The 26,997-nt window shown below is 36.3% G+C and overlaps 1 protein-coding gene and 1 long non-coding RNA gene across 2 annotated transcripts in view; both read right to left on the bottom strand.

The window, feature by feature from the left end:
* Positions 1 to 9,637: 9,637 nt before the first annotated feature.
* Positions 9,638 to 13,353, bottom strand: LOC130231605 (uncharacterized). The gene is made up of 4 exons (XR_008838062.1): positions 13,297 to 13,353; positions 13,142 to 13,219; positions 9,957 to 10,009; positions 9,638 to 9,825 (listed from the first exon to the last, which is right to left on the bottom strand). It is a non-coding gene; the product is annotated as an uncharacterized LOC130231605 (long non-coding RNA).
* A 74-nt stretch (positions 13,354 to 13,427) lies between these two features.
* Positions 13,428 to 26,997, bottom strand: part of LOC130232606 (Fc receptor-like protein 5) — a 33,504-nt gene continuing 19,934 nt past the window's right edge. Inside the window, exons 6-9 of the mRNA XM_056462583.1 lie at positions 17,071 to 17,349; positions 14,083 to 14,223; positions 13,875 to 13,994; positions 13,428 to 13,534 (exon numbers count right to left, since the gene is read on the bottom strand). Coding sequence (XP_056318558.1) covers positions 13,428 to 13,534; positions 13,875 to 13,994; positions 14,083 to 14,223; positions 17,071 to 17,349 — 647 coding nt within the window. The remainder of the gene's footprint in view (positions 13,535 to 13,874; positions 13,995 to 14,082; positions 14,224 to 17,070; positions 17,350 to 26,997) is intronic.

Here is a 26,997-nt window from a genome sequence, read left to right on the forward strand (position 1 = left end):
GCCAATGAGCTCGCTCTTCATCATTTAAATGCCTCAATAGCTGTTTCCATCCAAAAAATGCGAATGAACTTTATGCGCAAAACTGGATTATCACATTAAAGACGTGCGAATAAAGCAGCGTTTCCATCCAACGTGTCAAAGCCACAAAATCGTCACTTCCTGATTAACTGGCGCCAAATATCAACAGTAAAAACTGAATTTACTGCAGTAGGAGAAGCTGTGTGAAACTTTTCTTCATCTAATAAATGACTTGCGCCTCAGAAGGCAATCCTGACACGCAGTGAACGCGCGGTGGTGTTTGAAGGTGTCAGACGAGGAGCACAGACGCTCTTGATTCTGGAGGTCATTCATAATATAATAACATTAATACTAAACAGTAAGGTGTTTTAGATTGACCAAAACAACAGTTCAGATGGTTTACAGTGTGCTCAGCCTGCTGGTTTGTCCATTTACACACATTTTCATCATCACATGATCTCTTATCACAAAATCACATGACCTTTTTTAATGAGCACACTGAAATTTGTGCGGTAAAAGTGTTTCCATCATAGTTTATGCGCATCTTTTCTTATAGAATAAAAAGTTTATCCTACTCAGTTATGCACATAAGTTTTTATGCACATTTTCTAAATTTATGCGCATCTTGGCGTTTCCATCAACCGGTTTTTATGCACATGGTCAAAATACACATGAAAATAAGTGGATGGAAACATAGCTAGTGCTGTCTGTGTCAGTGGTTTGCAGAACATCCAAAACATCCTCTGACGTAAGTGAAGATTTTTTACTTTTACTTTCATGTATTCAAACATGCAGCAATGTTTCTAAATCTGTGTTCAGAAGCAGCAATTAAGTTTAACTTCGTGCTTCAGTGGTGATATACGGATGTCATACTTTCCTTAAACATTGACATCATTCAGCTGTTTCATGGTGATGTTTCCATCAGCTGTGCTTGTGTGTTTGGCTGTATTCTGCATCAGTGATTATTAAAACATCACACTAATACATGCTGTTGTACAACACCTTCTGTTTGTGTGTTTGTGAGGGACACAAGCGTGGTCTTGGATCCTGTCTTTATATTGTGGAAAGTATCAGACTTCCTCATCTGTTGTGCAGTTAGGAGAGAGAGCGTGTTTAAGGCTGTGGAGGATTTGTTTCTGTTTGTTCTTCTGTTCTAGCTCTGTTTCATCTCGGTTCCTCTGAACACCTTTAATGAGTTTCAGTGAACGTTTAGGCTGATTGTTGCATTGTTTGGTTCATTTAGTTTTTACTCTTGGATCTATTTATATGGTAGTTCTTCACTTTAGAAACGTTAACAAGCGTCTCCTTCACATTGTTTCTGTTTATAGTTTATATGTAAAATGAAGCCTCCGCTTAGTTTGCAGTGATCATGATGCATACGGGTTATTTATCAGTATGTTGTTTGATCTGTAATGTCAGATTATTTATTTAATGTATGAATTGACTATTATTAGCTGTAATTCTCTAAATGAGAAAGGTTGGGTTGTTGGTTTGTTGTGTTATCCGGAGAGCCCCTTTGACATTGTGTATGGAATTATACAAGAGAATTGCAAAGATTTATTTAAAGTGTTCATTCAGCGCAGGTAAATTCTCTGACAGCACGTCTGTAAATATACTGACATTAGCAGATCTCAGTACTCGCTCTGCAGTAATAATCAAAGCAGCAGCAGCAGCGTAGCAGATCTGTGCTGCCAAGACCAAACACAACAACATTGATACTAAATCTCACTCACTAAAACACATGCAGATTAACTACTCCTCTTTATCTTCATCACTTCATCTCCTGCTTCTGCTCTTGATTTTTATTAATTAAAAATAGCTTAATTAATGATCAAAACACTACAGTGCTGCACTGAGATGTGCATCTTTCTGCTGAAGCTTTACTTTAGGAAACATTTCTGATGGTGGAACAGAACAAAAAGACCTTTTGAGAAAATATTTTACTCAGTTTAAACTATTTTAACATGTTATATTTAGTTTTTCCTTATTTATATTTTTACTTTAGAATAAATCAGTATTTGAGATCATGATAATAAAAGAGGGCTAATCTTGCGTTTATGATCCTACAGGACTCAACTATTGAACAAATATATGAACAGCAAAATCCTACAAAACAATTTTGACTCCGCATTATGAATCATAAGGTCTTTCCTATGGGATTCTGATTGCCTTCATTCTGTAGTAACAGTTTGTGGACTGAATGTCTGTCTCTCACATCTCTTAAAATTAATAATTATAACAGCAAACAGACATTATCATGGCAGATATCATGTCATGCACTCCCAGATCTCTTACTTTTCCTGCTCTAAACAGTCTGTGTCTCATATAAAGCACAGTATAAAACACATTATTTCATAGCAAATAAATAAATAAGTAAACAACAGAACAGATATATGTTTTCAAATCCTCCCTTGAAGTGGATGAAGGGGGTCACACACTAGAAGCACCAGCGTCGCACCACGCAGCGACATGCATTTCAGCATTCTAAGCATAGGTTTCTATCAGGGTACACACACCGGCGCTGCAAGTCGGCGGCTGTCCGCGGTGCGCAGCCACGACTCAGGACAATGTTCATATAGGACATCACACACCAGATGACAGTTGACAGTATCGCACACCAGACGCACACATTCACATGCTATTTAAAATGAAAGTAAGATGGCGCTCTGTGGCGCGGCTGAAATATGAACAGTGTCCTGAGTCGTGACTGGGCGCCGCGTACTCCAGATAATAAATTTGATTCTCTTTATTTCTGTAGTCTAGTGAAGTCAGCACACCTAATCATTGAAAGTTAATTAAAAACAGTGATTTAAGTAATATTGGTCATTCAGGCATTTGTTTCTTAAAGATTTCTCATTTGTTTTCTGCTTGATTATTTCAGTCACACATTTCAAGATAACGTTGTTCTCCTATTACGACCAAACAGTTAGACCTGTAAGTTCTTGTGCTTGTGAGATCATTGGTGTTGTTGAAGCACCTGCAGTGCTCATATAAACTAGGTGTGAAGACGTCTATAAACTGCAAACCCACTCTTCATTGTTTTTTATTAAAACAATTTAAGATTTACCATGCTAACAAAGGTCTGACCAGAATATTTCACAAAACAGTGTAAAAGCCATCTGTGTGTGTCTATACTAATATAATAATAATAATATAAAGCAAGCAGAGATTATTATGGCAAATATCAGCACACACTAGGGGTTGCACAGATTTGTCGAGTAGTTAAGTTTTTTGGAGGCGAGGCGGAATCGCCTGAATCCAGGCACAATAGATGCTGCGTTATTCTGTTTTTGCACAGTGCGAAGAAAAAGGCTAAGTAAACATAACACAGCTGCTGTTTAGGCCTAAGTGGCACCATTTTTATTATCTTGTTCCTGTATCTGTAAAAGCTCAAATGTCTTATTTTTACTTTCTGTATCTATTTGAACATGGAGAGAATGTTGTCTATAGACAAACTTTTGCTTTTATAAATAAATGTTCATTTAAAAACGTTTATGATTAACGTATTATTTTACTATCAGAGATGCGCAGATTAAAGCTCACTGAACCTGCTGTTAATATCCACAGTGACCAGAGCCGGCACGTCCATAGAGGCGACCCAGGCGGCAGAATAAAGAGGGCGGCGTCCGCGATAACCCCCCGGCCGGTTCTCTCTTTCGTCTGTGACAATCCCCCCATAGCCCCGTTCCTCGCTGTCGGATGCACAATTACACCCCCCTCTCGTTTTTGCTTTCGGTATGAGGGTATGTGTGGATTTCCTGCAGCTAAATCACAGATTGTGGCGTGTTGCAAAATATTTGTCTTTGTTAAAGGAAAGACACAGAGTTTGTGGTAACTCACATCAGGAGATCTACCACAACTATAAGCTCAACTCTTTACATTTTAAACATCAATGTCATTTTCTCCTACTGCAAGCTGTGCGTTTCATCTCTTTGTTGCCTTTTGACAAAAAAAAAGGATTTCCTGCAGCTAAATCACAGATTATGGCGTGTTGCAAAATATTTGTCTTGTGTTTTATTGATGTGTTTTATTGACCAGCGACTAGTCGACATCGACTCGACTGATAAGTCGTTTTCAGAAAATTTGTCTTCCAAAAGTCGTTTAACCTCTAGCACACACACACACTGTGTGTTGAAGGAAGTCTGAGGTCATTAGTGTTGTTGACGCACTTGTCGGCTGCAGTGCTCATATAAACTAGGTGTGAAGACACCTATAAACTGCAAACCAACTCTTCATTTACAAATGCATCAATATTTTATAAATTTATCAAACCAGTTTAGGAAAAACAGTGCAGGTAGTTTTCAGTCAACTTATTTCAGTAAAGAGAGACAACAGAAATAAATAATCTACAAAATAAACGTATCTTACATCTCCATATGTTAATGTGATGAACCACAACTGTAGTGTTTCTGAGAAGAACATGAAAATAACTCTGTTCATATGCATGCATAAAAATAACGATATGAGCAGCTAATAATAAATAACAGAAACATATCTGAGAAAGGAGAAGTCAGATCAGAGAAAGTCTTGAATATCAACACAACATAAATAAACTTGAATATAACACAAACACAGAACTGCTACATAACTCAAACCAAATTTGTGCAAATTATAGACCAAACCAATCACTGACTTAAACAAACAAACAAACAAACAAACAAACCAAAAGTTTTTAAAAAGAGTTTTTAGAGTGTTTGGTTTCATGTGTCTAATCTGTGAAATTCAGCCAAAGACTAAACTGTTGGGTTGTCGTAAACCAATGCTGGGTCACATATGGACAAACCCAAAATTGGGTTAATTTTAACAATTGAATTTAACTTGGAATTTTAACCCAATGGTTGGGTTTATCCATATTTGACCCAGCTTTGGATTACAACAGCCCAGCATGTTTTAAGTATAAAGCAAAAGCCATCAGATGTTGGCGTCCAGCGGCCTCTATTTTCCACTCACAGCACAGATAAATGGCTGATCTCTGAAGCGCTGTATCTGATCAACACTTCACACATCAGCACTGAATCTGACTAATAAACACAAGAACATACAGCACAATCATTCTTTCATCTTCAGCTGAATGATTAAAACAGTCTTAAAGAGCAGAAGAGTGTAGAATCTGATCAAATACTCACAGAGAAGGAGAGGCAGTGCACTGGAGCCCATCCTGACACACTAATGGACTGTTCTAGCAGAGCGCTGGGTGCTCAATCACACACTTCCTGGGTTTAAACCAAGAGTTGAGGGAGGAGACAATAATGTAGACCAAACCAAGGTCTATCAGTCGTGCTCTTTGAGTGATTCTCTAGTTTAGTCAGCTATTGCAGTGTTTATTGTGTGGTAATTAATTTTGATGCGTCATTTCAGGTTTTGAATGTGTTGTTGGTCACCAGTGTTGTGCAAATTACTTCAAAACTGTAATACATTACAGATGACTTGTTACTGTTATCTAAAAGTAATCCCTTACCTTACAATATTACTGGCTCAGAATTGTAATATGTTACATTACTCTGATATTACTCTTTAGTTACTCTTACTAAAATAACTACAGAATTAGAACTTATCATTATAAAATGACTAAATGTACTGCAGAGCATTTGACATCCAGTAGAAAGCGATATGATCTAGCAGAATTACTGTGACCTATCCAGGCTACTAACAATATAATTGGCTGTGTGAAGGCTCAAGACAATGCAAGAAAGGATGACAGTCAGAATCACGAATGATCTGTTTCAAGTATGGTAGATGTAAAGTGATTATCTGGCAATATCTCTGAACAGCTTGACTATATTCATATTAGACACAACAGGCCTATATATAAACTCCAATGCCATGACAAGATGCAGATTTCTTTTCTTTTCTGATTGTTGCCATTATTTTATTCACTGTAAATTAGGGCTGCCAAAATGAGCGCGTTACCGCATGTGATTAAGTTGAAATATTTATTGCGTTAAAAACAAATGACACAAATAACGCAGTTGCAGTTTTTTTTATTTCCTGTTGTGGCCAATGTGTGTTCAGGGACGACGCGTGCATAGAAGTGACCTAGGCGGCCACCTTGGGCAGCAGAATAGTTAGTGAACCCCCCGGTCTTCACTTTCATCCGCTACACCCCCAACCCCCCCCCCCCTTCCTTACGGTCCTCACTTTCATTCCCGACCGGTGACTTTCGGGTTGAGGGCGGCGTGATTGCCATTTGCCCAGAGCGCCAGTTCAGCTTGCTCCGGCCCTGCGTGTGTTTAACGTGCAAAGAAATTTGGATAAGACCAAGAACATGCTTTTAGAAGGAAAGTTTCAGTATAAAACAATTAATGTGGCATCATCAGGCTATCCAGCGTTTCCTCTAGAGTTTCATGCAATTTCAGGTGTTTCATTTGTAATCTTTAGACTTTAACTGCAGGTCAGCAGTTCACTCTCATTCAGAATATTTCCATTCAGGATGTTTTAATGGAATTTGATACTGCATGGGAAACGGAAAGAAAAACCTTCGCATTTCGGGACTCGCGTGATCCTTTCAGTTAATCAAAAACCGCTGTTTACATGGTAGACTCTTAATCAGTATTATCTTAATCCTAAAAGTGGAGTATTGGTGTCCATCTAAATGTACTGTAGTGAAAGTGGCAAATGAAGTCGCAAGCTGTCAAAGACGGCCCTATTCTCTGCCTTTAAGCTGCTTCCATGCGCCCTCACATTTCATAAGTTTGATCTGTTTCCCCCCCACATGCAACTTTTGTAAAGCGTCTGCTTCACGTTGCTGTGTCAGAATCCTTGCTTCTGAAATACAGCCAGACTTTTAGAACGCTTAGTTCTATAGTTTTGCTCTAGGGTTTAAGACGTAACATTTAAAGGGGGTTAAAATTTGTGGTGAGTTGGTGGCAAAATTTCAACAACAACAACCAAAATACTGCCAAAATAAGTGAATTTATTTACAATAGTGGAAAGGCAAACAGAAAAGAAAAGTATTATTTACAAGATCACACAAAAGAGAATAAATCAACGTATTATGGTTGGGGAAACGAGAATTAAGTGGCGCCAAATAAATGAAAGCAATATAACAAAACGCCCAAATCTAGCTAATATAACCCTCTAAACTATCTAATAGAAAATAAACAAACACAACATCTTCAGCGTTTTCACGCTATATCTAAACCTACTCTTCTAACCAAAAATATGGAGAAAACTTACAGCGGGTGGCGCTCACTTCTAATCTAGTGTGTTTAGACAGTGGAGTTATCTACGTGATGTGAGATGTCACGTGACCTCTAAACTCCTCAAATCCCAGGGAAAGGCTGACGCCAGAGATCAGGGGATTTTCACAAGCACACATACAAGACGGTAACAGCTATGAACACAACAAGAACAAGACCAAAATCAAAACTCTAAACTAACATCAATATCACATCACATAAGCCAAAACACACACAAAAGCAAGCAAACATAAGGCAAGCAAGATAGAGCAAAAGCAGAACGAGCTTCCCCGCTCGCGTCCCTTTAAACTGTGAGCTCCTATTCTGATTGGTAGCTATGTTGATGACGTCACCAGGTGGAATAGAGATTGGCATCTTCAGGGACGAATGGGAAACTGGAATGGGCGTACCTGAGAATTGACAGAGAGAGAGGGAGGGAGCGAGCGAGCAAAAGAGAAAGAGAGAGAGAGAACACACACACACAAGCAAAACATACAGCAATATACATATGACTGTAACAGAAACGATTGTGAGTGTTGATGAATCTGAAGGAATCCCTCACCAGGTCCGCTGTACTGCGCATGTATCTGTGTGTGTTTGTAGTTTACTTAGAGTCCAACATTGAAATCATTATTGTTTGTTATTGGCATTGATTGTTTTGAAATGTAAATGGCACTTACATGCCTGTGTGTTTATTTCTGTAATAAATAGTGTTTCGTGACTAATCATGATTAATTACAAAAAAGTGTGATTAATCACGTTAATTTTAATCATTTGACAGCCCTACATTAAATTCAAGTGGTTCACAACACAAAACTGTCATACACAAAGTGAGCATGATGAACAGCTTTCTCAATATAACCGATTTCCTCTGTTTGTGGACACAATAGCTTGCGAGCTCTCAATTATATGCTGCTCGCGTGCAAAATTTCTTGCGCCTTCTCAGTACTCTGCTCGCTGAGTGAGATTATATGCACACTCACAATGTGCGTCTTGTGTTCCCGCTTCCTTTCCTGCTTTATGATATGATTTATATTGCTCCACTATATATTAACAATAACCAAAATACTAAAATAGACTTGCACATGACATTTTTAACATAATAACTATAGCATTTTTGGCTATATGTTATATGATGAGGTGTTTCAAACACTTAAAGACACAGAGAATAGACGCTGGATGTAAATAACACATTTTATTTTACAAACATTTATTAAACATCCAAAAGATGCACCACACTAATCAAATAAAACAACATGTAAACAAGAATATAACTAACACAAGCAGAAATGTAACTGTGATAGAGAATAGGGAAACACTTGATAAGGTATTCTAGCCTACTGTACTATTCACTCTTCAAATAAATCTCACTATCAATCCCATTTTATCACGTCAACTCAAATTGAACATGTCTCTGCTGTCTTCCACATTGTTGATGAGATTGTGGAGGACATTTTCCCTGTCATTCTCTTCATTTTGAGGAGAAGCTCTTCCACGGGGCCCCTGAACACATATATTGGCATGTACAGTGTGAACAGTTCTATAGTAAAGTACTTCAATTATTCTGTTGTGGTAATACTAGCCATTGCTGTAGTTCTTTTTGTTTTCACAATATAGGGTAAAAAATTCTACAATTCACCACACTTTACTGTAGTAAAACTACACGGTATTTCATTTTATCAGTTCACTATTATTGATACTACAGTATGCGTAAGCATTCATTAACAAGTTGTAAATAATACTAGCCTAAAACATAGGCAGTATACCTGACACCTGAATTATTTTTTATTATAGAATTTACCTTAACCTTTTAGTGTTTAGTGTATTGTTAATAAATAGTGTAGCGATATATAAACCATATCAACATTAGGATAACAATTGAACAGGAGGATCTCTGGAGAGCAAAAGCACTAAAAGAGGAAACACAAGGCACAGGTTGTGAGTCTGCATCATCTGACGGAGCGAGAGCAGATCATTCGCACGTAAGCAGCGAGTGTTTAAAGTGCACGCAAGGAGTTTTGTCCACGAACAGAGGAAACCGAAGCGTTCACTCGCTCGTATTACATGAATGCACTCTCGACTTGTAATATTGCGCTTACGACATTTGTCAGTGAAATAACGCTATATGCACGTACATCCATCTTGCGAATGTACTGTGCGCTGCCATTTTCATCTATTTGCTACTTTTCCGCTGCGCGTTAGGGCTTAACGTTACTGCGAACAGGGCTGAGCCAATAGCTCTGGACCTCGAGCTCAGAGGCTGAAATCATGCCACGTTCAAAGTAAAAAGTTGCAATAGCCAGAGAGAGATTGACAACACACACGTATGTTCACTATGAACAGGTATTTTTTATTTGTTAATGTCTTGTGGGCGAAAAGTTTATTGTATTGAACATGTACCAAGTAAAATATTACTTAAAATGTATTAGTAATGCCTTACACTACTGCGTTACAGGAAAAGCAATACGTTACTGTAATACATTACTTTTGTAACACATTACTCCCAACACTGTTGCTAATCTGCAGCTCTGATAATTCAGTGTATTATTGTCATTAGCAGTTTCTGAAGCAAAGCGAGCGCTGGTGTTCATCTCTTCTGGTGTCTGTTTTCATCACTGCACTCAGAGACCTTTAAAAAGATCATGCAGATTAATGCAGTTAATGCCAATAACACTGATTATTTACAGTTTTACTATCAGGATTAACCACTGATCATCACTTATAACTCTTAAGAACTAGCATACACAACTAAATGCTTACGTGTTTTATCCTTCTGCTTCTGCAGGGTTAAGCATCAGCTTCAGCATCAGCACCTGAAAAATATTATAATAAAAAGTGATACAACTAAGACTCATTTTTATAACTATAAAGTGATTTTATATTTTTATATAGCTAATCAGGCTCTAGCTTATGGAAATATTTCATGCCTAAATAAAATTCACGCATCTGTAATTATAAAATCCTAAAGTGAAACGGAACGTACTCGTAATTTTACAAGGGTACAATTCCAAAATCTGCGATTAGAACAGACAAAGATACAACATTTTTTTGTTTGTTTGTATATGACTGATAAATTTACGACAGGTGTACTTTACAAACACCAAATACAGTTACACCACAGACATAAAGTCCTGATTACAAGTACGAATCAAACAGCGACACTCCACTGTCAAAATTACGTCACCGCTGTCACAGACATTAGTAAACAAGCGAGAGTCATCGATCACAACGGTGCGTTTGCTGGACACTCGAGCTCCCACACACCGTCTCAGGTAACATTTTTGTTATCCCCTCTTTGAGAAATGTCCGTCATGAGCTGTAATAAAGTTTGAGACTTAATGAGGTCCATTTTCGCTGTTTCTTGGACATTTTATAGAATCAAAATTAAGAACGGGCCGAGGATAGTGAGCATAATGTAAGTTAATGTTACAGGCAGCGAGCGCAGAGTCTCTCAGTGAATAATTTTCTCAGAAAAATAATTCCAGAGATTTCATTTAGCATTTGGCATCAAATTCAAAACATATACTCGGGAGATGTGTAGCTTTTAACCTATTACTTTTCCATGTTGCTCCAGGGCTAATTTCATATATTTGTTTATGAAATAATAAAATGTTTTGGGCGGTGCAATTTTTTTTACATTAAAAATGTTCATTTTGAGCAATTATAAACTCTAGATCAGGGGTCACCAATCCCTGCAGGGTTTAGCTCCAACTTGCCTCAACACACCTGGCTGGGTGTTTCAAGTATACCTAGTAAGACCTTGATTAGCTTATTCAGGTGTGTTTGATTAGGGTTGGAGTTAAAAAAAACTGCAGGACACCGGCCCTCCAGGAACAAGTTTGGTGACCCCTGCTCTAGATAATGGATAATAAAGCCCAGAGTGTATAATTTATTGCATAAACTGTGAATGTATTATTCAGCAACTGTTAATATTTTAGTTTGGGAAGGTCATTTTTGAGAAAGTGCCTCTGACCAGGCCTGGATTGGCTAATCGGGAGGACTGAGAAAATTCCTGGTGGGCCGGTCCGTTTTGGCCGCGAGTGCCGGTGTCCCTAGTCGCTTGCACTCTCAGCAGTCGCACTTTTTATTTATTTATTTATATATTTGACCATATTTGACTCTTTTTATTCATTATTTTGCTGCAGCTCCACTCTTTATTTATTTTCTCGCAGCCCCGTGAGCAAAATGCAGCCTGCAGGTTAATGATGATGTAACGTTCATTCAACCGCAAACAGCGGCAGCTTAGTGAATATTAGAATTCGAATAATTAATATTAATGAATATTACACCTGCTCAATGAAAATCTGATAATTCATTACATTAATAAATCTGACATAACTTAATCAGAAATCTAAAAAGGGGAGAAAAAGATTAAGCCCTCAATAGAAAGTAATACTGTGGTTAAAAGAGTCTTGCAGATAACAGTGCAATACTAATTTCTTATTACATTTGCACCAGCATAACAGTGGTTCAGTGGTCAGCACGTTGCATTATGCCACTGCCAACACGAGTTTGAACCTCACCTGAGTATTTTTTTTTTCTTCAATTTTAGTGTTAACACATATAATACTGTTTGGGTTACTTATATAGGTGTACATATCTTATTTTTATTTTTTGTGTGACCACGGAATCTATATTCAGATATTGCAGAAAAGGACATTGTGATGTTTTGAAGAATAGTGTTGGAGATTTAGCTCCACTTTAATGTTCTCATATTTATGAAAACATGAAGTTCTAAAGCAGCTGTGTCCTTGAAAAAGACGTGAGAGTGTCATTAGAAACTGACTTGGAAATGTCCTTAATATAGTCAGTCGTGAACTGAGGTGGGCCGGTCTAATGCTTGAAACTCCAGGGCTGAAAACGAGTCCCACTCCGGCCCTGCCTCTGACGGTGAGGGAAAGAAGGACACCGATATAGTCTCAGAAAACTTGTTACAGAAATCTCATTTTGCATGCTATCTTCATCAAATTTGAAATATAAACTCATGAAATACTTGGCTTTCAAATGATATTTTTTCTAGGACATTACATTAATATATTCCTGTGTTTGTATATAGAAAAACAAATATTTAACACACTTTTTTTTCTCATAATTCATAATGTATAACTTTTTATATTTTTTTAATATGTAACTTCACCTTTTACCACAGTACAGCTCAAAGTGTCTTCTTTCCAATGATACCCAGTTTGTGTTTGTAGCTTACTGGAGTCAGGAACGGTTACTATTTAAAGTTAGGTAGGTGTAAATCCCCAAAATGGAGTGCTGGCCAACAGGTGTATTGATCAGTCACAGTACTTCCTACTTCCAGTAGCTTGACTGACAGAGAATTTAGCCAATGGCCGCATGATTCACTCGACATATGAACATCTACTGGTCGATGGCTGTGATATTGCACTCTTTTTGTCATTGTTGTTCATGCATCCCTGCTGAAAAATCCAGCTTAAACCAGCTTAGGCTGGTTGGCTGGTTTTAGCTGGTTGACCAGCCTGGTTTTAGAGGGGTTTTGCCATTTCCAGGCTGGTTTCCAGCTATTTCCAGCCTGGTCTTAGCTGGTCAGGCTGGAAAATGACCAGCTAAATCCAGCTAAAACCAGCCTGACCAACCTGGTTTAAGCTGGACATAGCTGGTTAAGGCTGGGCTCCCAGCCTGACTAGGCTGGTCAAGCTGGTTTTAGCTGGTCGTCTCCCAGCCTGACCAGCTAAGACCAGGCTGGAAATGGCTGGAAACCAGCCTGGAAGTGGCCAAAACCCCCTTTAAAACCAGCCTGGTCGACCAGCTAAAACCAGCCAACCAGCCTAGGCTGGTTTAAGCTGTTTTTTTCAGTAGGGATTTGCAAAATAAAGTGTGATTGTTGTGTCTGTCAGTGCTCTTAGTGATTTATTAAGTGTTTAATGAAATCAGGATAAGACAAATCATCATGACTAGATGAAGTGTGTGTGTTTTACCTTTGCCCTTGCTTTTCTTTTTGTCCTTCATGTTGATCTTTGCATAATTCAGGTCACTGGGTCCTGCAGTATTAATATCTGACACAGAAAATCAAGCAGGATATTCAGAACATGCTGGAATTATTATACTTCAGAAAGACTAAACAGGAAATCACCTTTGTCCACGTTTACCCTGATTCCTGAATACGTCACATTAGTTGACTCTGGCATGGTGTCCGCGGTAAAAATAATAATAAATTAATTAGCAGATAATGTGTATTATTAGTTTAATTCATCATCAGTGTTATTAGTTTGACTGATGACTCTGTGTGTACAGAGGAGGGTTTTCACCTTTATCCATGGGTTTCTTTCTCCTAACTGTGACCTCTGAATATGTCACATCTGACACGGGCTCTAAAACAAACATGAATAAATGATGTTGATAATAAATTATATAAATAAAGCGACAGGTCAGAGAGATCAAAGGGCGCAGTTTAAACAATATTAGATCAAATTGACTTTTATTGTGTGAACAAAAACATTAAATTAAAAACACATCTATTTGTTAATGAAGCTGACAAGACTAGAGGAAAGTTTTTCAGGTGAGATTCTCCAGATTGAGTTGGAACTGGTTGCTGATTGTTACGGTGCTGATCTACAGTAGAAACTTATCTCATTATTAATGCATTTGCACTTGTCATATTTCTGATTACATGCATTCATATTATTGAACATGTTCTGAACTCCTCCACACCTCTTTTCTTCTTGTGTCTCAGCAGGAGAACCAGTAAGATGAGGAGCAGCGAGAAAACAGTCAATCCCACAGAAACACCAATGACCAGAAGAGGAGGAGATGATGTAGATGAAGATGAAGCTGAAGAGAGAAGATGGCAGAGCTGTTCATAAAGCACATGCTGTATGATAATATTACAGAGGTAAATAATCTCTCATTATTCCCAGACCTCTGACTGGGATTGAGCTGTGCGGCGACTCTCCTCTCTCTGTTTTACAGTAGTAGAAACCCCCATCAGACTTTGAGACAGTAGTGACGTTCATCTCTCCTGTCTGATTCTGGATCAGTGATCCGTCTTTATAGAAATCAGCTGTGAGGAAGGAGGAGATTGTAGATCGATGTAAACAGTGTAGAGTCAGAGTTTCTCCCTCAATCACAGCACCATACACATCACAATACACATCTGTTTAGTCTCAATATAGGACTAAATAACTCATATCAGCAGTTTTATAAATTTATGCAACCTCCTTGTGTCCCACTGGGCTACATGTGCATTAATCACCAATTTCCAAATCATAAAGCATGTGTAAATTTATGTTTGTTTTTGTCATATTTTTCAGATGTAGTCAGTCAGGATCAGATTGAACACCAAAATCAGCCTTAAGATGTGTAAACATTCAAACATACAAAAAAGGAAAAGGTCAAGATATTATACACACAGCTGCAGGACATTACAAACACAATATACAGTTGTATTCAGAATTATTAGCCCCCCTGTTTATTTTTTTCCCTAATTTCTGTTTAACGGAGAGCAGATTTCTTCAACACATTTCTAATTATAATAGTTTTAATAACTCATTTCTAATAACTGATTTATCTTTGTCATGATGACAGTAAATAATATTAGACTAGATATTGTTCAAGACACTTATATACAGCTTAAAGTGACATTTAAAGGCTTAATTAGGTTAACTAGGCAGGTTAGGGTAATTAGGCAAGTTATTTAATCATGGTTTGTTCTGTAGACTAATGGAAGAAAAATTAGCTTAAAGAGGCTAATAATTTTGACCTTAAAATGGTTTTAAAAATATAAAAACTGCTTTTATTATAGCCGAAATAAAACAAAGAAGACTTTCTCCAGAAGAAATAATATTATCAGACATACTGTGAACATTTCCTTCCTCTGTTAAACATCATTTGGGAAATATTTAAAAAAGAAAAAAAAAATCAAAGGGGGGTGAATAATTCTGACTTCAACTGTAAGCAATGCTTGCATTCAATGCTGAGTCTTGCTTCACTGTTGTGTGCATTACACAGTTTTATTCAGTTATGAGTTTATAAAAAACTAATATTGAACTGACCTTTCACTGAGAGAGAAAGGTCTGGGTAAACTAACATTTTATTATCTAATGTTAATGATTTTATCTGATGTTTCACTATTTCTGCTCTGTTCTTTAGTGCCGTCTATAGTTTTGTCCTCATTGTTTTCTGTTCCTCAAACACCTCTGACCCTCATTTACTCAGTTTAATGTTTGTGCTGTAATATTGCTGTGCTGTATTGTAGAGTTAATGCTTAACAGATAATGAATTTGCTATTTGCTAATGCTTAGTAAATGATTCATAGTGTGTCGTTATTATAAAGTGTTACTATACATGTTTTTAGAAAGATCAGAAAAGCTATATTCATGCAGCCAGCATTTTAAATAATGTATTTTAATAATAGACAAACATAGAAACTCAAAAATGTGGCCTTCGTGGTTCACTTTTATGTAATGTGACATTATCATTCCTATTAAATATGATTATGATTTTATAGATGATTTTATGAGTATGAGTGATGAGTTTTATTTCTATACATGACAGATTGTTCTGTTTTTGTATTGCAGTTTATTGTGTAATGGCCATATCACTTAAAGGGCACATAGTTTACCTCTTTTTTCTGATTTAATATTAATATTCTGGTTCTTCTGAGTGTGCCAGTTTAAATTCAGTTTAAAACACAATTCAGATTGTTTTATTATAATGTGTTAAAAAGTGTCATGTTGGGGGCGTGTCCACAGTTCGCTGATTTAGGGGTGTGTTGCTTCACATGTAAATTAGTTTCGGCTTCCCGCCAACGTAACAAGGGGGCGGGGCCATGAGCTCACCCGCTCTGCGTTTGCAACAGAGTCTGACAGGTAGACGGAGAGAGGGAGCTAGAGTGAGAGGTACAGCATTCAGTCGTACATGTACGACTCGGACACAGACAAGGCAGAGAGTACAAAATCATTTGTGTCTTTGTACAGTTTTACAGCCAACTGTGTGCTAGTTTCAAGTGCCGAGCTTGTACACCGAGACTAATAACCACGCACACTGAATTAACTTTGACTGAGGCACCGGATGCGCCGCTCGAAGCCGCGACACGGCACACCAGACACTCTCTGTGGCGCGGCAGAAACATGAAGTGTCCCGAACCGTCGCGCCATGCATTTTTGAATTCTAAACATAGGTTTCTGCAGTGGTCCGCGGCGCCCAGCCGTCGACTTGAGTGTACCCTGATAGAAACCGATGTTTAGAATTCTAAAACGCATGCTAGATAAGATCACAGGGAGCTTCTGGGATCGTGAGAAATGCAAATGGCTGAAGTATAAGGTAGACTCAATGAGAAGTACACATGTTTGCAAACCTACCTAAAGATACAACCAATAATTCTGATCAGAGCGATAATGTGGAGAATATTGATCTTGTGTTGAGCCCAATGAGCCTTGCATCTAAAAATAGAGCTAGCGTGTTCCTTTAGTGATATCGCTTCGACTCACGCTGAAAATGGTGGACATGAATCAACAAACTGAGGATATGATGACGCGCCTGTCAATCAATATTGGTGGGCGGGGGGACCGCTCTCCTACGTCAGGTAGCGGGCGATTTGAAAACAGCTCCAATTGGTCCACCGTTTTTTATGTTGTTAAATTGAAAAAAAAGCACTGGGGGTGCTTAAATCACCCCAATATGACGGTCTATACACCATACATGCACATATGTCTGTCCAAACAGCTTGAAAAGTAGATTTTTTTACCATAGGTGCCCTTTAAAGGTTTCGTCACTACAGGATGTAATGATCCAGAATCACCAGAGAAAACACGCAACCCATATGAGACGTAAGTGTGTTGTATAAAATCACAATCCCTTGACTGGCTATTAAAATTAAAGTTTTGGAGGGCGATGATATTCAACTCACCCTTCACTGAGAGATAAGCAAAGTCTGAATAGTCAGTTGATCTTCCATCCTTGAGTGCTCTACAATAGTATTTACCTTTATCAGACTCAGCAGCTCCTCTGATAGTGAGAGTGTCTGTGTTTACAGTGTAATGACCGTCAGACCACTGTAACTTTATGTAGTTTTTATACCACTCATATGTCCAGTCACTGTGATCAGACTCAATCACACACGTCAGATTGACTGTCTCTCCAGTGAATACAGCACTGGCTGGTGTCACAGTCACTGTAGGTTTGTGTTCTGTCAAGAAAGACAAAATAAAATTAATGAAACAACTCTCTTTCTGATAAAAAAAAAAATAAATAAAAATGACAAAGCTGTTTCTGCAGATCTTTTTTAGGGAAAATACTTTTAAAAGTATTGTCTATCTGAAGCTTTTTAAAAGTACAAGAGCAACCTTTTTCCTTTTTTAGGTACATATTTGTTGTTAAAATATTGATTGTTTATGTATAAAAACTAACTGTTAATAGCTATTAGCTAATAGTTTATTAGTTAAAGTTATTAGTAGTTAATAAATTTATGGTAACTAATAACCTTAACTTTTCCAAACTTGAATTGAATTAAATTGTACTCAATATCAAAACACAGCATCTGTTCAGTAAAGCAGTGTTTCCTAATGTCAGATTGACTGGGAAACTGCAGGAAGTTGAATAACTTAAAAATATTGGAATATAATAGAAATACAATATTTATTCTTGTAGCAATCGTAAATATAGGATTTAATAAAGTAAAACAAACCTTTCTGAAAACTTTCCATAATTACAAATGCTTTCCTAACATCAGAATTGATAATTAAAAGCGTGTATGTTAATGACTTCAAATCATTTGCAAATCAAGTTCACGTGCCTGCAATTAGCATAATCTCCACCTAGAAATTCACTAACTACATGTGGCAGAAAAAGACTCTGACGATATACAATTTGGCTGTACAAATGCGACACGACTGAACCTTTTACCAGCCATTCATTCAAATATCAGCCACTTAATACATATTAAACCTCTTTAATATTAAAAGTACATAGATGCTGCTGCTTTCAGTAGTATGGCAATAAATATCAACTGAAATGGTGTTCAGACTCACATTGGTAGCATTTAACTCCGTATAAAGCACATAATCAGTACCTGAGGTGATCATTGTCAGTAATTTATGCTGCCGCAACATCACATTAAAGATAAACATTTTAACATGGTGTAATGTAATGACTAGCTATTGGTGGAGTGGAGAGACAGTGATAGAGCCAATTTAGTGGATGGGGATGATTGGGAGGCCATGATCGGTAGGGGCCGATGGAGGGAAGATGGCCAGGACACCAGGATTATACTGTTTACCAGAAGTGCCATGGAATTTTTATTGACCTCAGAGAGTCAGGACCTCGGTTCATCAACTTCTCAGTGTTTCCACCGTCATAGATTTTTAAAAGGTCCATTCTACACATTGAAAGTCGAGGAATGTTTATATATTATTGTCCAAGTCATGGAATAGCAGGGATTTTGTCACTGTCACTTTCAATTTTAGCTTCCAAAATGTAATTTTTGTATACAATTTTCTCTATATAATATTTAATCAAATGCAGTCACCAGTCAGTGCCTGTCAAATTGGGCTACACCAGGACAATATACATTTGAAGAGCTTTGGCTTTAAAATGATCCCTTTAAAGACCGCTGTTAATAAGTAGATGACAAAACAGCTAAATGTAAAGTGTATAAAATGTCTGTTGAGCTATTAAATAGGAGAGAAAGAGAACTTTGCAGCCACACAAACAGCAAGTACCTTAAATCCATTGTTTTCATACTGTAGTGGCTAATAAAACTGGAAGTGAAGCACTGGTTTACGTTATATTGTAAATTGATTTCCACTGTAATAAAATTTATATATATATATATATATATATATATATATATATATATATATATAACAAACTCGATTAATGTAAACATTTTGTAATTATTATTTTCACCTGTCCACCTGTCTGTTCGTTGGTTTGTCTTCCCTATTTATTGCCCTTGTGTGTTCTGTCCTGACCCGTCATCATTAATTCGGTGTCCTTGTGTCTTCATGTAGGCTGTCATGAGATTAGTCATGCCTGGTCCTGCCTAGAATTTCGAAGTCTGTATTTTGCCATGTTTTTCCACGACGGGGAGGTTTAAGTTATATTGTTTTCCTTCTATTTAATAAAATAGTTTTCATTTGCTGCAATTGGGTCCTCGCCTCATCTCCTTCAACCCCCAATCCTGACACAAGGCATATTTACTTATCAAATTGATCTCTTAACATCCTGTATGAAGTGCTTAAAAACCTGCCATGTAAAAAACCGTGCCAATCTTACTTTGAACTGAAGCAAGGGGCTGTAGTAGTGAAAAGTGAAAGTACCGGACATTGTTGAGGCCAGGCAGTCAAGTAAGGCAGCGTAGTACAGAGAGTGGACCAAAGTGCATCAAACTAACGGCGATTAATAGAAAAATAGAATAAATATATTTTTATAAACTAGACACAACTTTGATGCTTGTATTTTCAGCAGCTCCACGTCCACAACCTGACACATTGGGTTAAATTAGGCTTTCCAGTCTCCGTGTTCAGTTCACTACTTCCACTGTATCTGTTCACCTGAGGGAACGGAACCAACCCCTGAACGTCAAACAGCGATATTCTAAGTTATATTAATATTGGAAATCCATTTACAAAATAATGTAAACTTAATGACTGCTTCTCTTCCACTTTAAAAGTGAAAACCATTTTAACATTCAAATTACAATATTTTGATACATTGTTATTTTGGCATATTATTTTAATATTATATTTGTAAAGGCACGAGTGTTGCTTGTTTGTTTATCATTTGATGTAATGGAAGTGCTATTTTTAGTCAGTGAAACAGAGAAAAATCATGGAATTTGATGTTTGGCTTAAAGGGAGATTTTTGACATCAATAAAAAATAAAACACTTCAAAAAAAAGTATTAACATGTTATTTTCCCAGTGCATCAAAATAATGTGTAATCAGTTTGACAAGAAAAACACCAGTTTTAGGCTGCATTTACAAGTGTTCGGCATCAGATGTACATTTCTATTGTACTAACTAACATTTGGAAAACACAGAAAATTGTGTCAGAGACGCTTTACGGACAATGTACACAAGAGTTGATTCTGCTTGTGTTTCGTAGATGAGACTCAATGTGTTTGTTTATCCGCATGTTGTGACCATGAACTAACACGGAACTAGATTTACATCCCTGCAATGATCACAAACACCTGTTTCATTATATTTACATTACACAGGGTTTGCAAAAGGTGCTTAAAGTGCTTGAATTTGACTTTTAGATAGATATTCAAGGCCCGGATTACCTGGAAAATGGGCTTGTTTTGTTGAAAAGTGCTTAAGGAGAATTTGTATGCAATTTTCACACCGTAAAAATAAAAATGTTTGCAAACTTTTGTGACAATTTAATGCACAAACTAGCGGTATTCCAAAGCGGTGATTTGACTGACATGAAAAGTGACCAATCACAGTCGACCTTGTCTAGTTTTGCGTGAAACGTAAGGGGCGGGACAAAGGCCATTCTGTGTTACAGTGACAGAAAAAACAACTCAAAAGCAAATGTTTTATTGGACTAATGCTTTTCACTATAGAGATGTCAATCTTATTAGCAGGAGTAATTAAACCGCGGACATGCTTCCTGCCATTTCAACTGTCACGATCACCAGCGATCGTAACTTCATAGATCGCTGGATCTCCTTCACAATAACCTATGGACTACAAATCCGCCATTCATGGACTACATATTCATGCATGCACTCCGTTCACTCCTTCCTCATTTTGACTGATTACACTTGCACCACCTGAGAATTGTCAAAGACAGATTACAAACACTACTTAAGCAGCACACACACTCACTTCCCGTGCTGAGTCTTTTTTTCTGTAAAGTGACAATACAACGCGTTTCTCCTAGTCTTGTTTACCTGTGTTTTGACCCTAGTCTCGTTTATACTTTAGTCCCTGTTTACCGCTTGCTTTCTGACCTCTCGCCTGTGTTTATACTACGATTCTGGACTTCCTTTATACATCTGTTTTCACCTGTGTTGACCTTTGCTTACCTGACTATGAATAAACCTGCACGTGGATCCAAACCTCAGTTGTCTCTGTCACCCCCCGTGTTACATCAACGATCTACACACACGTTTTGCACGTTAGTCACTTCTAAATACAGTCAGTCTGAATGTCGGCACGGGAATGCATGTATTGCGCAATTACTCAGTTCTGCAAATGTCGCGAGTGCTTTATTTAACATGAGAGCGCAGTCATGCACGTTAGCCGCAAAAACAAATATGCAAGCTCTTAAATAGGCTTTCAAATGAACTGCAAGTCCTCTCATCATCGCGTGTGTGCGCACTCAGACTGTATGCAATCGCTATTAAAGTAGACATTATTTATGTCTCCTTGACTAAATTTAGTCAAAAACTATTAAGTATTTAGAATAAGATCGATGCATGACCGATGACGATGCTAACGGACTTATATGGCTGTATAGTGAAGTGAAACTTAGCCTAGCATAACTTTTAGCAAAGATGGAACTTTTTTTATTTCTTTACGACAAAATAATTATGCTGGAAATGTTTCTGTTTGAGGTACTTGTGTGATTTTTATACATAATAGATGTATTCTGATCTGTCTTAAAGCATCAGTAAATTGTGCAGGCATTACAGGTCAAAGCAATCTGTTGTTACATTTATCAAAACAAACAATAAGGCTCTTAAAACACTGCTTCATATAAACAAATGTAGTGTTGTCATATTTCAAACACCTCAAGTGAAACAAAGTCATTTGTTTGATTATTTCCTTACTGACTGTGTACTTGTCTTTTTTTGTAAAATTATTCCAGTTTAAGATCAAGTGTAAAATAAAATCTCCATGTGATGTTATTTGATGCTATTTAAGAAACACATTTGTCATATTGTAAAGACAAGAATGAGCAAATAAGGAAAATAGTGTAAAGTATGTAAATAAAAGGCTCTTTTCATCATATACTTCAATTAAACCTTTCAAAGCTTGAAAATATTGTTTAAAAATGGACACAACTGTCTCTACGGCCTTATAGTATTGTATATTCGCACTCACTGCTTACTTCTATTTTTAAAAAAAATATATTTATTATCTGTATTTTGTCCTGTCTCTGTAATTCTGTTGCACTGTAGTAGCTCTGTCACGAAAACAAATTCCTCGTATGTGTGAACATACCTGGCAATAAAGCTCTTTCTGATTCTGATTATAGAGTATTTGGTAGTTTTGCGAGTGCTATTGAAAAAGCTTAATCGTCATGAAAGAAAAAAATCAACCATATTTTGTTAATGCAAATTCCTATGTAGTTTGTGATTAAACAATAAACCATTCAAACAAGTTTACACTTGAAAAAGGGCCGGAATGAGATTTTTAATTTCCAAAAGTAACTAACTAGTACTGCGAGTAGTTTTTTAAAAGAGTAATTTGAACTTTTACCTAATATTAGTATTGTTTACTAATTTAAATAGTATTTAAATGAGTAAATAGTATTTTTACTCAAGTACAAATTTTCTGTTCTCTTTCCATCTGTTAGAGAACATCAACAACAACAAAAAATTTCAGGACTCCATTTCAGGAGTCTTGGTTTATTATTAATTATTAAGATATTATTCACTAATTATTATATTTTATTAATGTTTTTTTTATTTGTATTAATCAATAGATAATTCCTATGCAGTATTTTTATAAATTGCTGAAAAGACATTTCAGGAGTCTTGGTTTATTATTAATTATTAAGATATTATTCACTAATTATTATATTTTATTAATGTTTTTTTTATTTGTATTAATCAATAGATAATTCCTATGCAGTATTTTTATAAATTGCTGAGAAGACATTTCAGGTGTTTGATATGTTGCGTGTCAGTCTTGGTTTATTATATTATTAATTATTAAGATATTATTCACTAATTATTATATTTTATTAATGTTTTTTTTTTAGTTGTATAAATCAATAGATAATTCCTATGCAATGTTTTTATGGGTTGCTGAAATACATTTCAGGTGTTCAATACGTTGCATGTCAGTCTTGGTTTATTATATTATTAATTATTAAGATATTATTCACTAATTATTATATTTTATTAATGTTTTTTTTTTAGTTGTATAAATCAATAGATAATTCCTATGCAATGTTTTTATGGGTTGCTGAAATACATTTCAGGTGTTCAATACGTTGCATGTCAGTCTTGGTTTATTATATTATTAATTATTAAGATATTATTCACTAATTATTATATTTTATTAATGTTTTTTTTTTATTTGTATTAATCAATAGATAATTCCTATGCAATGTTTTTATGGGTTGCTGAAATACATTTCAGGTGTTCAATACGTTGCATGTCAGTCTTGGTTTATTATATTATTAATTATTAAGATATTATTCACTAATTATTATATTTTATTAATGTTTTTTTTTAATTTGTATTAATCAATAGATAATTCCTATGCAATGTTTTTATGGGTTGCTGAAATACATTTCAGGTGTTCAATACGTTGCATGTCAGTCTTGGTTTATTATATTATTAATTATTAAGATATTATTCACTAATTATTATATTTTATTAATGTTTTTGTATTAATCGATAGATAATTCCTACGCAATGTTTTTATGGGTTGCTGAAATACATTTCAGGTGTTCAATATGTTGCATGTCAGTCTTGAAAATAAAAATAGGTGCTGGAAAAAGTGCTTAAAAGTCCTTGATTTTGATTAGGCTGTGCCTGTATGAACCCTGCATTTCACCTCAGTTGATAAGATTGGATTTTAATTGTCTGCTAAATGCTTAGATGTAAACATAAAATATAAAGTGGAGTTAAGCATGAACACAAAACATCAGCAAAGAGACAAATGTGGTGGTATCTTGATGTATCTCTGTACACAGAAACTACAACATAATTTACATTTAAATAAATATACTGCAGTACCTTGAGTGAGTCCAGCGTGAAGGATGGAGATCAGCACTGAAAGCAGAAGAAACACAGATATGATGCATTTGCATTTATTAAACAGAGTGCAGATCATTGAAACAGAATAAAAGAAAGTATTTTCTGTCACATATATGATCAATTGATAGTTGATCTGTCACAAAACTTTATTGGGTGCACAGACGGATTAATCTAAACCAATCTGCTTCCAGCTACATGGTGCAGGCGTCTGTTTGCTGTTACGTCAGCAGCCAATGAGCTTGCTCCTCAACATTTAAGTGCTGTTGTTTGTGTCAGTGATTTGCAGCACGTGTTGTGGATGTCATCAAACACGTCAACATTGATTTTAGATGCTCCTTTCGGTTAATTCGGTTAAACCAACAACCGCAGCTCGTTAACCGAATATTAACCATTAACATTACATTCATATTTAATAACAAAAAAAATCTCTATTTTGTGTCTGACACATTAAATATTGCATTTTCAAACACTGATTTATTTGAACATGCGAACAGCAGCATGCTGAACATCTTCACACAGCTGCAGTGTTTCCAACAGCATAGAAAAAACAATAAAATAAACAGGCCTGCCGTGGATATTTTCACTTAAATGACTAATTTAGATTACAAAATGAGAACACTGACTGAATCCTTTTTTAGAACCGACAGTCTGTTTGTCCAATCATGTTTTTTTTTTCTTTCCGTCAAATAAAAATAGCAAGCTACCTCAAATAATCGCTCCATGGAAAACATGCATTTAATTAATGCTCCGCTGTAATTCTTATATCACAGACCTCTGTCAACATAGAAGCCTTTAGTTTAAAGATTATGTCCTGAGCGTCTGATTTGACCTTAGCGCTTCTGTTGTTTCATTTCCTCACTTGTGATTCATGCGTGTGATAAGACAATGCCGAGGCACATATGTTGACCTTTTTTTAAAGTATAGCCTATAGACCCTTTTCTTGGTTGCTGCATGGAGGGCGCCAAAGTGATCAGAGCCTTCCGGTAGGGTGCTTAGAACTTCCGTTAAGAATTGTTATCAGCCAGAGCAGCGTTTCTCAACCGGGTGTTTTCAGTGGCTTGGGAAGTGGTTTTGTGATTCAAAACTTTAAAGTTGATAGAAAGACGTGTGTTAAAGCCGTCACACAACAAATTATATGAAATTAACCCGAAAATAACTGAAAGACATTTAGCAAATTATAATTTCGAAATCAGGCATGATCAGACGGTCTATACCTGATGTCGAATTGGACATTCTAGGTTGACACGTTCATATTTATTAAATAACGAAGAATCACCTAAATGTAATAACTGCCAGACTGCTCTCACCATCAAGCATCTTTTGTTGGAACGTAGAAGTTTTAATTTCATTAGACAAAATTTTTATAAGGAGAGCACTTTGATGGATATTTTTAAAAAGGTTCCACCAGGAAGAGTTTTACATTATTTATCAAAACTAGAACTGAAAAATCATATTTAACTTTGAATAAATTTTTTGTAAATTTTATCTATTTATATTTTATATATTTGTCTAAGTAATTTTTTTATATAATACAAATTTGTTTTTATCATGTAATATTTTAATGTATATCCATTTGGCCACGAAATAGCCATAAGTTGCTGATGTGACAATAAATATGTAATAAATAAAGCCGTTATACAGTGCATCCGCATAGTATTCATATCACACACAACACACAATACCTCACTGCATTATAAAGAGCAAACCATGTTACTAGCATGAAACTCACAGGTATGTAAGCCATGCAATTTCCAAAAACGATCAATAAAAGTACGTTACTGATGATTTTCTGCCGGATTTGTATGTTGATTCTAATCGGGAGAAAATTCATTTAGTTAGTTTGTGTTGTGCAGTATTTACCATGTTTTTCTGCTATTTTAAAATGCCATTTTATTTTCACTTTGTGCCGCTCTTTCAACCAATGTGTTATCGGGACAGTACGTGTGTGTGTGTGTGTGTGTGTGTGTGTGTGTGTGTGTGTGTGTGTGTGTGTGTGTCAAACATTTCAGTGAATTACATTTGTTTGGGTTGATTATATAGTTGAAAGAAAGAGAAAATGTTGACTCTAGTGATGATGAGGCTCCAATTAAACTGCACAAGATGCAGTCTGATAACGAAGCAAAAATGCCTCGCAGCAGTTGTTTTCCATCCCATTACATCCCATTTTTAAAATAACCAGTCCAGGGGTTGGCGCTAATCGACAACAGTATTAGTTCAAACGTTAAAAGCCTAAGACCCATGCCAGATTGTTGTTTATTAATTTCTCCTCTGCTTTTATTACTATAAAGCCACATTTGTTGGTAGAGAAATTAATTTCTCTTTTTAACTTGGATTTTAATGTTTGTGGATGGATTCTGGATTTTTTAGTAGGACGTCAGCAGTGTGGCAGAGTCAATGGTGCTCTTTCTAACTTTCAGCATTGTTCCACTGGGTCCCCTCAAGGTTGTTGCCTTTCACCTCTTTTGTTCATTATGTATACTAATGATTGCCGGAGTATGTACGGGAACTGTCATATCATAAAATATGCTGATGATTCGGTGATTGTGAGTCTCCTCCACGATCAGGATTATGGGCATGGTCCTGTTGTGGAAGAATTTACTTCCTGGTGGGATAGATTTTCTCTCCAGTTGAATGTAAATAAAACAAAAGACATGGTGATGGATTACAGGAAGGCTTCTCCTACCCCCAGCATAACAAATATTAAAGGCTTGGACATTACAATTGTGGACACACATAAATATTTAGGGGTTGTTATTGACAATATGTTGACATTTCAACCTAACACTCAGGCTGCCTATAAAAAAAGTTCAACAAAGACTGTTCTTTCTGAGGAAACTGAGATGGTTTCAGGTTTGTACCTCTATGATGACACTGTTTTATAAACAACTT

This window comes from Danio aesculapii, chromosome 7, assembly GCF_903798145.1.
Source record: "Danio aesculapii chromosome 7, fDanAes4.1, whole genome shotgun sequence".
Taxonomy (NCBI): Eukaryota; Metazoa; Chordata; class Actinopteri; order Cypriniformes; family Danionidae; genus Danio; species Danio aesculapii.